At 45.3% G+C, this 12397-nt stretch overlaps 1 protein-coding gene across 1 annotated transcript; it reads right to left on the bottom strand.

The window, feature by feature from the left end:
- Positions 1 to 1961: 1961 nt before the first annotated feature.
- LOC130695934 (uncharacterized) lies at positions 1962 to 9956 on the bottom strand. Its single transcript, XM_057519006.1, has 4 exons — positions 9256 to 9956; positions 7670 to 9180; positions 2093 to 2322; positions 1962 to 2042 (listed from the first exon to the last, which is right to left on the bottom strand). The coding sequence occupies exons 1-4, from the start codon at positions 9954 to 9956 to the stop codon at positions 1962 to 1964; spliced, it is 2523 nt and encodes an 840-aa protein (XP_057374989.1).
- Between the last annotated feature and the right edge of the window lie 2441 nt (positions 9957 to 12397).

Below are 12397 nucleotides of genomic sequence, written 5' to 3'. Positions count from 1 at the left end.
CCATACATTAAGGTTGCTAAACTACGCAAAAAGGCGATCAAACAATTATTTATGATATGTGATAAAATAAATGACGTAAATCTAGCTTTTATTTTTCTAAGTCCAATATTTGGGAAAAGATAGGGGGAAGAACGAAATGGCGCTAGAAAGAAGCGAGACATATGGGGAAGAGAGCAGTGGCTCGCTTAAAACAAGGGAAATTTGTTCCAGACGAGGAGGTTGGGAGAAATAGGCGTAAATACCTAGTGGAAGATGCGTAGGCTTATGGGGCATATGGACTATTGTTTTATTTTGTTTTGTATATTATATATATTCGAGGGACCCAAGAGAGGGAGAAAAAGGGAGAAAAAGAATTCGACCACGAAGGAAGTATTTCAAGGGCACTACGGCAAAAGGCAGTTTTGACGTAAAAGATAAAAGGGAAAAAAAAACTTAGACTGAACTTAGAAAATTGTATATTGTAGAATAGAGGGTAGCGTAAATGCGGGAAAAAATAAAAAAAAATAAAAAATAACTGTTTTCTAATGTCTATATTCCGACGGCTACCTACGCGAATATCTCCTTTTTCTTATGTGTAGGGCTCATGGGATGGTTTATAAATGTGTATACAGGAGAAAGTTACTTATTGCTTGCACCTGGTTTATTTTATTTTAATAAAAAAGCAGGAAATGGCTATATGATAGGCACATGAGTCAGTAGGGATAACATAATTGATAAAAGAACATGTTATACAGGTGAAGGATAGCGGGGGTTATGGCAATGGATGCACAAATCCTCGTCTCCCCAGCTCTGGGCGGGCCATCCAAAAAGTGGTGGAGGCCGATTAGCTGGATCGAGATCCAGAATTTCCTTAAATTTTTCAGTAGCCCGACGCCATTTTCCGAGTTCGATGAAACGCAATAGCTGCTCGCTAAGTACGTCGGTCACGTAATTCAATTCCGACTGCATATCCTGGATTCGCTTCCGAAAAGATTCCACCGTGTTGGGATCTTCTGGAGGTTGCGGAATTGTTGGCTCCCGTGCGGCTTCGTTAGAGCGGGATGCGGTTGCAGATGTCACAGGCTCGTTCGTGGCTTCGGTAGCGTCAACGCTAGCAGAGGCCTGGTTGATGACGTCAGTGGGCTTACCATGATGGGCGCAGACACGCTTAACAGCGGGTAACCATGGGCGGCGTGGGTTGTCGGCCATATTGGGATGTGTGTTGTTTCTTTTCCTTTTCTTCTCTGTCGTGTAGCAGCTTCTCTGGTCTGCGGGCGATCAGTGGAGTTGATGAGATGATATGATATGATGTGAGTGGAGGATCGACGTTCGAATCGCGTTGACTTATATAGTCGAGCCCTCCACTTGTAATTTTCGGCTTCCCCCTTTTTTTCGAAGTTTTAGTTCGACACTAAGTCTCTCGAGGTGTCACTGGATTGTTTTAACAGGTGTCAGTTTTCGTTGACGTTGTCCTAAGGGGAATTATTTATTGCTGTGTGGGGTCGAGTAGCGTTCTTCCAAGGACGCACAACGGTTCGTTTTTCTTTCATTTCTTTTAAAGTTAGATTTACCACTTGTATTAATTGGAGATAGGGAAAGAAGAAAAAAGTGAAGAAAGAATGACGAAGTGTAGTGCTTCTACAAGTGAGTATGGTTAATTATGCATAAAACGTGGATGTCAACTTGTGAGGGATTCGGGATAGGAGTGTTGGCTATGCGGCATAATGTTATAGCATCCGACTGCGACTCGGGAGTCTTAATTTCGAATCACGCCGTGACCTTGATTTAAAGTTAGTTAAAGTTAGCGAGGTTAACTATTCCCTAATTACTATTCTGTGGGTTGACTAATATTAAATAGTTAAGGTTTTATTTATCCTGTTTCGAATTTTCGAATTACGCCGGTGAATGAAGATCGGAGACGACACCTGTGCTAACGGGTGTAAAACAAGTTTTTGTTCTGTATGTGATGACTCTGTTTAGCATTAACCCACGGTAGCCACCCAGCGGCCAAGGTAAACGGTAATCATTGTAAGAGATTCCACCTCAGACGGGAAGTCAGTCAGCTAAGAGTAAATACAAGTGTCACACGCAAATTCATCGTTTGCTCACTAACCTCGCTACTATTCGGTTCCACCCGCCATAGGTTATTACACTGTATAATTGCAATATAACTGTACAATTGCTGCTGTGGTAATGTTAAATTGATTTCTAGTACCAAACGGCCGAGGGCTCTCTGATTGCCTTGTTTTTTCAGGTGTTCCTTGTGTAGTTTACGACGCTCGTGGTATTTGTATTGTGCATGCCATCCGTGGAACCCGTGCCAATGCAGTACAGCAGCGACACCTATTCCAATGTTTAAGTTTATGTTCCGTGAATTATGTAAAACCGTCAATGGTGTTTTTTTTTGTATGATATATAAAGGCCAGGTTAGGACTAATAATACACACAATTTTTCACCGAAGCCTCCCGGAGTCGTCTCTTCATTGCTTGGTAACACTATTTCTTCACTCACCCTTGGTATTCTCGTTGCATTTCATTGCCGTCGTCCGTCATCCGCGCTCTACCGTCATCCGCCGTGCAACCCCGTCCACCAGTGCTGCTACTGTCGCTGTCCAGCCCGCCACCGTCCAGCTACTATTGTCGCCCAGCTGTGTCCGTCGCTAGTCACCGCCCAGCCTTGACCATTCCCCATCCGCAGCCGTTTTAACATGTTGTCTTATGGCGGTAGGGTCCCTTGCGCTATCGAAAAAAAGTCATGTATTATCCGAACACTGCGTTGTGCTTATAGGATGCCTAATGACATTACATCATTTTTTCGAAATTTTTTTAAATATAGGAAATGTTTTCTAGACGCCGCAATTACATTAATCGAAAGGATATTCATTAAACTATATCTCATTTTAGTAGTGTAACTTAACATTAACTATTTTAGGAACGGGAATTGTTTAAAGTGAAGACGGTACTAAGTTTTTCCCGTCAAAAATAGTTTATCTTGTTCCCACTTGAGGCGCTGAACTCATGACGTAAAAGGGCATGAGGACAGTGCTACCGTCCGTCACAAGTACCTAGAGGTTTCGACAGACGTACCCCAAAAAACGACAAATCTACCCCGACATACGTACCTCTGCAGAAAATGGAAAAACATCCCCCGTCAAAGCTACCCCGACATATGTACCCACTAAATTAATTAAAAGACGCTCCCGCCACATCTACCCCATTATAAATATACTACAATTACAACCGTTATAGGTACCTTTTTGTTTTATTAAAACAGACATACCTACCCGTTCGTTTAAAACGGATCGACACACCTACCCCTTCGATTAACACAGTCCGACATACCTACCACTTCGAATGAAATTGAACAACACGCCAACCCTTTCAATTAAAGCTGTCCGACATACCTACCTCTTCGTTGGAAACCGGACGACACACCTACCCCATCGATTAATACAGACCGACATACCTAACCCTTTGTTGAAAGCTGATCGATACACCTACTCCTTCGTTTAGTTGAACCCGAAAAACCTACCCCTTCTTTTTTAAAAATCCGCTTTACCTACCTTTACGTTCAATTTAGCCCGACACACCTACCCATTTATTACAGACTTTTGTATTTAGACTGGCTTACCTGTACCTCTGATAAGAAGCACCCGTTTTTAATCATCTTTTATGCTGTAAGAAGATAATGATTGATGTTATAATAATATACTGTAATAATAAATATAATGGTGTTTGTATTATTTGACAGTGTTCTGTCGATAAAACTTTCGAATAAAATTTCGAATAGAATAACGCAAAAAATCGCACATTTTATTCGTTGTTCGTCGAATAAAAATGTCTTTATTCGTATTCGTTATTCTTATTCGTTGTAAAATCATATTTCATCATTTCGAATACAATTTCGAATAAGTAATTTTCTTGTACGACAGGCAGTCTTGTTTTGATTGCTGTCCTGTTTTTTTTCTGAAGGTAGGCTAAATGCCATTTTTATTCGATATTTGATTCGAAAATTCATTCGTTATTCGTTATTCGAAAGTTATTCGTATTCGCGAATAAAACGTCCATTTATTCGTTATTCGTGTTCGTTTACGTGGCTCATTCGTATTGTTGCAACTGTTGCCCTCTTTGGTCTGTTTTGTAAGTGTTGCCATCTGTTTCCTAACTTTGTTACCATGTTCTATTTTCGTTATTGCTGTCTTTCCCCTAGAGTTCAGCCGAGAAATTTTCAAATTTTATTGTTATCATTAATAGTGAAACTTCGAGTCAGGAAAGGCCGAGTGTTGCAACTGTTGCCTTCTTTGGTCTGTTTTGTAAGGGCCGCCATCTGTTTCCTAACTTTGTTACAGTGTTCTTTTTTCGTTATTGCTGTCTTTCCCCTAGAGGTCAGGTCGAACGTGAGTCGACCTCTGGCCTCCCTTTTATTCAGACTGGGAGTCGGGATTTGGCCCGATGTCCGATAGGACGCTAAGAGGGGGCTCTGCTGTTAGCTGGCCGCCCTCGCGTAAGTCCTTTAAGAAGGAGCCTTGCATGACTGCTGGCTTCCGTTCGCGATGTGTGTATAAATAGAATTATGATATGTGTATGTGTTTTGTTTGTATGTCTTTGTTGTATTTTCCCCGTGCAATTGTATGAGTCAATGAAGAAACTGTAACAGTATTCGTTTACAAACGAATCAAGTTTTTTCATATTCGACAGAACACTGTTATTTGATCAGCTTTAACAATATTATGATGATATGAAGGGGGTTACAAAGACAGACTAGAAAGTTTTCAATGAAGAAAGTTCCTAGAAAATTCCTGTTCAGGTTACTTTCTCCATACTATTATTCGTTACCTTGAAATGACGAACGAGACTACTTATGCCTTTTGGTTCGTTTTGGAATTGTGGGCTGGAGAAATGATAGCCGGCTTATGGGAGAAACGCTGGATAGATTTTTCTGTCGCAGCACGGCGATAATTGTGTTGCCGCAACTACCCTACAATTAATACTATAAATAATAACTCACAGTTCTAACTTGAACAACTTGTACAACTATTACATACGCTACAGGACTTTACCACTTGCAGCGATTATTATATAAGTAAAAGTGTGCGACAGAAGCTCTTGACAATTTACAGTAGCAGACGAAAGGGAATTAGGGGAAAAAATACCGAGGCTAAACAGCATCCTTTTGTGTTAGTGCAATATTAGTAAGAATATAAGAAGAGAAGAAAAGGGTTTGCCATAAACATATTGAAATTAACACTCTTCCTCAAACCCTTGTTGACTTAATCAGATATCTTTCCTACACTGATCCCCCTTCTCATCTCATCAAAAGTTTGTGCTGCCAGAGTCTGAGTAAATATATCAACAAGTTGACTTTCTGTTCTGATGAAGTCTTTAATAGATAACTATAATTCGTCGTTCACATAATGCCCAGAAGAAAAGAGTAATGCAAATCGGCTTTAGACATTGAAGACATTTTGACAACAGATTCAGAAAGGAATAGAAGAAGTCTTAGCAATGCCAGGAAGGGGAAACAAACATTCGACAACAGGAGGAGTCCTCACCACCTCCTCCACCTTCTTTGCCTCTTCCGTCTCGCATAGGTTATTACTAAGTTTAATTCACATAAAATACAAAACAAAACAATCTGTTGCTGACTCCGTGCGAAGTTTGCAACAGAGAGAGATGAGAGATGATGATGAGGGTGAATGAAAATGACGATGAGAGATGAAAAAAAAAACTTTATTGCTGGATTGGGAATGAACAAAAGGGACCGCACGCTTGATTGAAAGAAAAAGGGGGAACAAAACCGAGTCGGAATTTAAACAAGACTGGACAAAACGGTGAGGCAAAAACGAGACAACTTGTCTGGATTTTAAAACTGAAGATGAGACGAACAAAGACTGTCTGGGTCGGCTACTAATACAATACTGCCGGACCACAGAAAAACTGGCCTGTAACCAAACGACCCAACTCCCCCCCCCCCATCAAAGACAAAGAACACAAATTAAATGGCACAAAATAACGTAGTAGGCCCGTGCCCCCTACAGCCCTGCCCGCGAGGGCAGCATCGTAGGTGACAGCGGGACCCACTGTGACAACAGGTGCATGAAAACAAAACAGGGAACAACTTCCAACGTATAAACTTGACATCCATTATTTTTAATGGCTGGGAAGATCCTTGTACGTCTTCTTGGTGCCACATAGGATCTGGTGATGATCGCGGGTGTGGCACAGCCCGCACTGACGAGGATGGGGACAATCGAGGAGCCTCACGTGCCCAGCTATGGCCGTCGGCACAAAACAGCCAAAACACCGGCGTTGCTGGAAAAGTAGCTCCAACCGGTCTTGGTTCGTGAGGAGCATGAAGTCCTCGCAGCTGGAAATCATTTTCTTGCAGGGTGTCGATCCAGTGACGTGCGACTTCAAGAAGCACGGGATGTTAGGGGTGTGCAAGGAAATGATGTACGTCGGACGATCTGGAGTGGCGACCGGTGTGGGTACCGGGGCCTCGGTCGCCTTTTCACGATCCCTGCGTAAGAGAGACCCGATGTACCAACTCATCAAGGTCTCTCTCTCGCTCTTGAAGTGAACGTGCACGTTCACTAAGTCTTGTTGCCTCTTCTCCAGCTCCTCATCGAGACGTAGGACTGCAAGTTGGGCCTTGTACACGTGGTCGACGGCTTCTTTTTTCCCCTTCGAAATTTCTTCTATGGTTTCCTTTAAGTTGGCAACGCACTCTTCTTCCCGCTCACGGCTCACTTTCAAAATTGTCTTTAACGGATGCCACAGATGGGAGAGGATTTTCGGCCATTTTGAAGTGTTGAAAGTGGAGCTAACGGGAGACGTGAATACTGGATGAAGTTAGGTCAACTGACTGTCGTGTGCTAGCAGGACCGGCTAAACGGTTTCCAGTTTTTGTGTTGCTAAACAGCAAGTGACCTAACTTTTGTCCTTTGCCCTATATTTTAACTTGAATATGGGTGGCGTTGAGCTTAGTGAATCCTCCACCAGGCTTTGAGCTGCGATTGTCCTACGTTGTTCTCATTTGAGTTTAACATTGTGATTTTACTTGTTGCAGTTACAATTTTAGTTTGCAAGGGAAGCTACTAATTGTAGCTCCAGTACTGACAGTATTTACATTTTACCATACTGAAATTGAACGTTTACGCTGTGGAAGATTCCTTTTTGTCTTATTTTGCGTAGACTTGTTGTTCTTTTGCCGCAACCATAATACACAATTTGGCCACCGGCCGAATACATGGTTTTGGATGGTTGCCAAGCTTCACTTTTACAACTCGAACGACATTATCCGTGGTGCTGGGGATGACCTCAAGCACTTTTCCCATCGGCCACTGCCCACGCAAGGTATTGGTTCAATTACCAACACCAGGTCTCCCACGGTGACGTTAGGCCTATTTTCTTGCCATTTTCTTTTTTCAGTTAAATGTGGAACGTATTCACGTAACCACCTATTCTAAAAATGTTGGAGGATGGCCTGACTCTGCAGAAACTGCTTGTTAGTTACGTTCATGTCTTCCACGTCGGCCAATAGTAGGGGCAAGTACCGCCGAGCTCCACCGTGTAGAAAGTGATTTGGCGTTAATGGATCCGGGTCTTCTGGATCCATACGCGATTACGGTTCGTAGTACTTGATCCGTGACTAGGTAATTGCCTATGCTGGATTTCATTGCCCGCTTACAGGATTGTACAATTCTTTCCCAAACACCACCGAAGTGGGGTCCATGGGATGGAGAGAAGTGACAGTCTGTTTCTTGACAAGCCATTACTGTTCGAAGTTCTTGGTGTTTGGTAACAAGTTCTTCTAGGGCTTGTCGCAACTCGTGCTCGGCGGCGACAAAGTTTGTCCCATTGTCGCTATAAACAACCTGCGGTTTTCCGCGTAGGCTAACAAAACGGGAGAAGCAGAGTAAGAACTCCTCCATACTGAGCCCGTTGGCCAATTCCAAGTGAACTGCTCGTGTGGTGAAGCACGTGAATAGGCTGACCCAACGTTTTTCATGTCTTCGTCCTCGTCCACCAACTCGTACAGTCAAGGGTCCAAAGTAGTCGATCCCTGTGTACGTGAACGCAGGCAGATGGGGTGTTAAACGATGGACTGGTAGAGAAGCCATCAACGGAGGACTAGGTATCGCTGAAGTCCGCTTGCAAGGCCAGCAGTTATTGATGACAGATTTTACAACCTTACGTCCGGAAAGTATCCAAAAGCGTGAACGTAGGTCTGTCAGCAATCTTTCTGTCTTGACGTGCATGTGTCTAACGTGGTGATTCCAAATTATCCTTTTTGTTAAAGGTTGAGATGCTGGTAGAAGTATGGGGTGCTTAGCTGCATAGTCGATCGGCGCTTGAAGTATACGTCCGCCAATTCCGATCTGTCCGACTTCCTCCAAGATGGGCTGGAAGGTGCGAAGTTTCGATCTGAGTGGTAGTTCCAGATTCTTGCGAAGGGCGTAGAATTCTTCAGCAAAGGACAATTCCTGTGCACGTACGATGCATTTTGTCAGTGACGTTACCATTCCTTCTACCGTTAGCTCTCCGACCATGGGTTTTTTGTCACGTAGTTTCGCTCTGGCGTTGTTGGCAAATCTTGTACTCCAGGCCAGCCCTCGTTGAAGTCTCAACAAACTGGAAAAACGTGCGACACATCGAGCGATGACATGATTTTCGTCTTCCGTTTTGACTGCCAAGACACGAATCACGTTTACGTCTCGTTCTTCCGGCTCCGCGATATCTTCCCAAGTGTACCACTCCGAGGGGTCTAGATTCAGGAAAGGTGGCCCGCGATGAAAGTGTACCAGTTCGTTGACATCCTTTGGGTCGATACCCCTACTGCAGAGGTCCGCTGGGTTCAAGTCTCCAGCAACGTGACGCCATTGTCGACGACCTGTGTTACGGAGTATTTTTCCAATGCGGTTGTTGACGAAGACTTCAAATCGACAAGTTTTGGAATGGATCCACCGCAACACCGTTTGTGAGTCCGAGGGGATGGTCACATGGCGCAAATCGATTTCTAGTTCACGGCAAATCGTGAGGGCGATGTTGAGACCTTCTACGGCAGCTTGTAGCTCCAAACGTGGAATCGTGAGACCTTTCATCGGCGTGACGTGTGTTTTTGACATAACGAAAGACACGTTGATCGACTGATCTTCGAATACCGTGCGGAAATAGGCTACCGCTCCGTACCCTTTGGAGCTTGCATCCGTGAAGACGTGGAGGTGCTGTTGAGTCCAACGTCCTCGTTTGAAACGGAAGCATCTCGGCACTGACAGAGACTCCAAATTTTCCAGATGGTTGTACCAGCAGTAGAAACGTTGACTCAATGCTTCCGGTACGACGTCGTCCCAACCGATCCGATCTTCGTTGGTCCAGATGTCTTGGAGCAAAGACTTCATCACGAAGATAACTGGTGCAACAAGTCCCAACGGGTCATAGACGCTAGAGATGATGCTTAGGAAGACCCGCTTCGTGAGGGTCACGTTGTTGGGCGGCTTCCGAATCTTGAAAGTCAGCATATCTCGCTCGCTGTCCCACATTACTCCAAGGGTTCTCTCGACGGGTAGTTTCTCCAAGTCCAGATCCAGTGTTGGTGACGCGAGGCCGAATTCTCGTAACGCTGCGATCACCGTTCTCGATGACGACGTCCATTTTGTCAAATTGAAACCTCCTAACTGGAGAAGGGACTTCATTTCGCGGGACCGTCGTATGACCTCGTCTTCGGAGTCGAGGGAGTCGAGATAATTGTCGACGTAGAAATTACGACGAACGCTATCAGCTACATCTGGAAACTGGCTGTGGTGGTCATCGGCCGTCTTGCTGAGGGTGAAAATGCAGCTCGTCCGTGATGATATTGCTCCAAATACGTGAACGGTCATCTGGCACGTTAAGGGAGCGGAAATACTGCCAGGCGTCCGGTAGAGGAATCGGAATGCTGCCTGGTCTTCTTCTGGGACTTTCACTTGGTGGAACATTTTCTCAATGTCCCCTTCGACTGGCACGAAGTTGCGGCGGAAGCGGATGAGCACACCAAGTAAGCTAACGAGTAAGTTAGGGCCCCGAAGCAGGTTTTGATTTATCGATGTGCCACCAAACTCAGCAGCTCCATCGAATACGACACGAACTTTGGTCGATGAGCTAGAAGGGCTCACGACCCCGTGGTGTGGTAGATACCATTTCCTTTTCGTCTCCGCCCGGGCTTCCTGAGTCGTGAGGAGTCGGGCATGTTTCAAACCGATGTACTCCTTGACCACTGCATCGTACTTTTGGGCAAACCCCGCTTCTCGATGAAAACGTCGTTCGAGGGCGTAGAGCCTCTTCAATGCAGATGCCCGATTGTTTGGGAGATTTACGTCGTCGGCTTTCCACATTAAGCCGACTTGATACTGGTTACCGATAAGTTTTACTGACGATTCGAGAATGCGTTTTCCACGTAGATCATCCTCGGATAGAACGGGTGGTTCTATTTCTACTTCGTTGGCCTCAAGTTGCCAAAACGTCTTCACCAGCTCGTTCAGGTCTTCGGGACGTTCCTCGGTGACCAAATGAGCGATGAACGGGCGTCCGTCTTGTGGCGGGCCCGTTTGTCCACCCAAACACCAACCAAACGGCGTCTTGAAGGCATTGGGCCCAGTCGTTCCAGCCGGCGGCTTGATGGACGCTACATGATCATGGGCCTCTGCGACGTCGATTCCTATCAGCACGGTCACGTCCTCTTGTTGCACAGTCGGGACGTCAATACCAATTAGGTGTTTCCATGACTCCAACTGTCGAGGGTCGATCGGCGAATTCGGCGTCACCTTCAAATTGTCGACGACGTAAGCGTGCTTGACTTCAAACTGGCTTTGACCATCACGTTATGTTAAGGCGAAGTTTACTACGGATGCCGTAACGTTAGACGTGGCTCCGTTATACGAGACGACGTTGATGCGTTTGGATGGCCCAACGAGTCCCAACTTTCTTACTAAGTCGCTCCGAAACTGCGTGGTGTCGCTTCCGGTATCCAGGAAACCGAAAGTGTCGACCCACGTTTTGCCAGCTCCAACACGAACCGGTACGATCTTGAAACGTACACGTCGTTTTACTGTTTCCAAATGGGTCAAGGTCCCAAGGAATGCTGTCGAAGGTGGCGCTGAGGGAGCCGGTTGATCCGCTAGCCTCCTCAATGGGATGAATTCGGATCCGTGAAGCAAGGTGTGGTGTCGAGCTCCAGTACAATCAGCAATAGTACAGCTGATGTCCCTGAGACACTCCTTGCATTCGTGTTTTCCGGTAAGACATAACAGACATCTTCCGGACTTGAATACTTTCTCAGCCCTTTTCGTGGGCGTGAGAGACGTGAAGACGGTGCAGGTTGAGAGATGGTGGCTCCTGCCGTTAGATACAAAGCATTTCCACCGTTCCTCTTCTCGGCTAGCATCTTCCCCGATGTTGATCGGCTCTTTGGAGGCATGGTTGCTGAAGATGTTGATGCCGCTACTTTCGAACCTTCCATCGTCGATACGTGTCCAATGGTCGACGTGTGTGGGAAGCTGGGTTTCTTGACGGGCTTCCTTTCGTCGAACTTCACACCTTTGGACGTCGACGTGGGTAAAGACTCGAATATTTTTTTCCCATGTTGCTTGCTCTGATCATGTTGCTCAGTCAGGCCGGATATACTTTCTGCATACTGGTTGTGAATTGTTTTGACTTCTTCGTATATACGAATCAATTCGTCACGCCATGCGGTTATTTGTAACTTCTTCCATCTGATGGCTTCCATCTTGTGGTCTTCCACTGCCTTTCTTAGTTGTGTCGTTAACTTTGTGTTGGCCGCCTTTCTCTTCCCACGTTTCTTCTTAAGATCGTTTTCGGGAAGTAATGGCCGTTCACTCTTCTGCCGTTCAGGTTTCGATTCGTCTACCTTCGGGTTAGGGCCGTGTTCCCAAATGTGGCCAATTTCCATATTTTCGGCTTTGGGTACGGCTTCACTCATGACGTAGAAACGTTGTTTTAGGCTGATAGAGTCACACGTTAACGGATGTCGCTGATTCACGTAGATACACCGATCTTCTAGTCAGATGGCAAACGCGTGGTGGACTGGTGGGTGCCTTCAGGCTGGTGTAGACGTCTGCCAAAGCTTTACAGGGAGAATACTCGACAATTTACAAATCAAGCGAGGGTTTTACTAACGAGGACGGGAAATGCGCGCGTTCGTCAAATCCCGGGTTTCGGCACCATTTGTTGCTGACTCCGTGCGAAGTTTGCAACAAAGAGAGATGAGAGATGATGATGAGGGTGAATGAAAATGACGATGAGAGATTGAAAAAGAAACAAACTTTATTGCTGGATTGGGAATGAACAAAAGGGACCGCACGCTAGATTGAGAAAAAGGGGGAACAAGACTGAGTCGGAATTTAAACAACACTGGACAAAA

The sequence above is a fragment of the Daphnia carinata genome, chromosome 1 (genome assembly GCF_022539665.2).
Source record: "Daphnia carinata strain CSIRO-1 chromosome 1, CSIRO_AGI_Dcar_HiC_V3, whole genome shotgun sequence".
NCBI lineage: Eukaryota > Metazoa > Arthropoda > Branchiopoda > Diplostraca > Daphniidae > Daphnia > Daphnia carinata.
The sequence above is the reverse complement of the archived record's forward strand: the minus strand, read 5'-3'. Positions and strand labels throughout refer to the sequence as shown.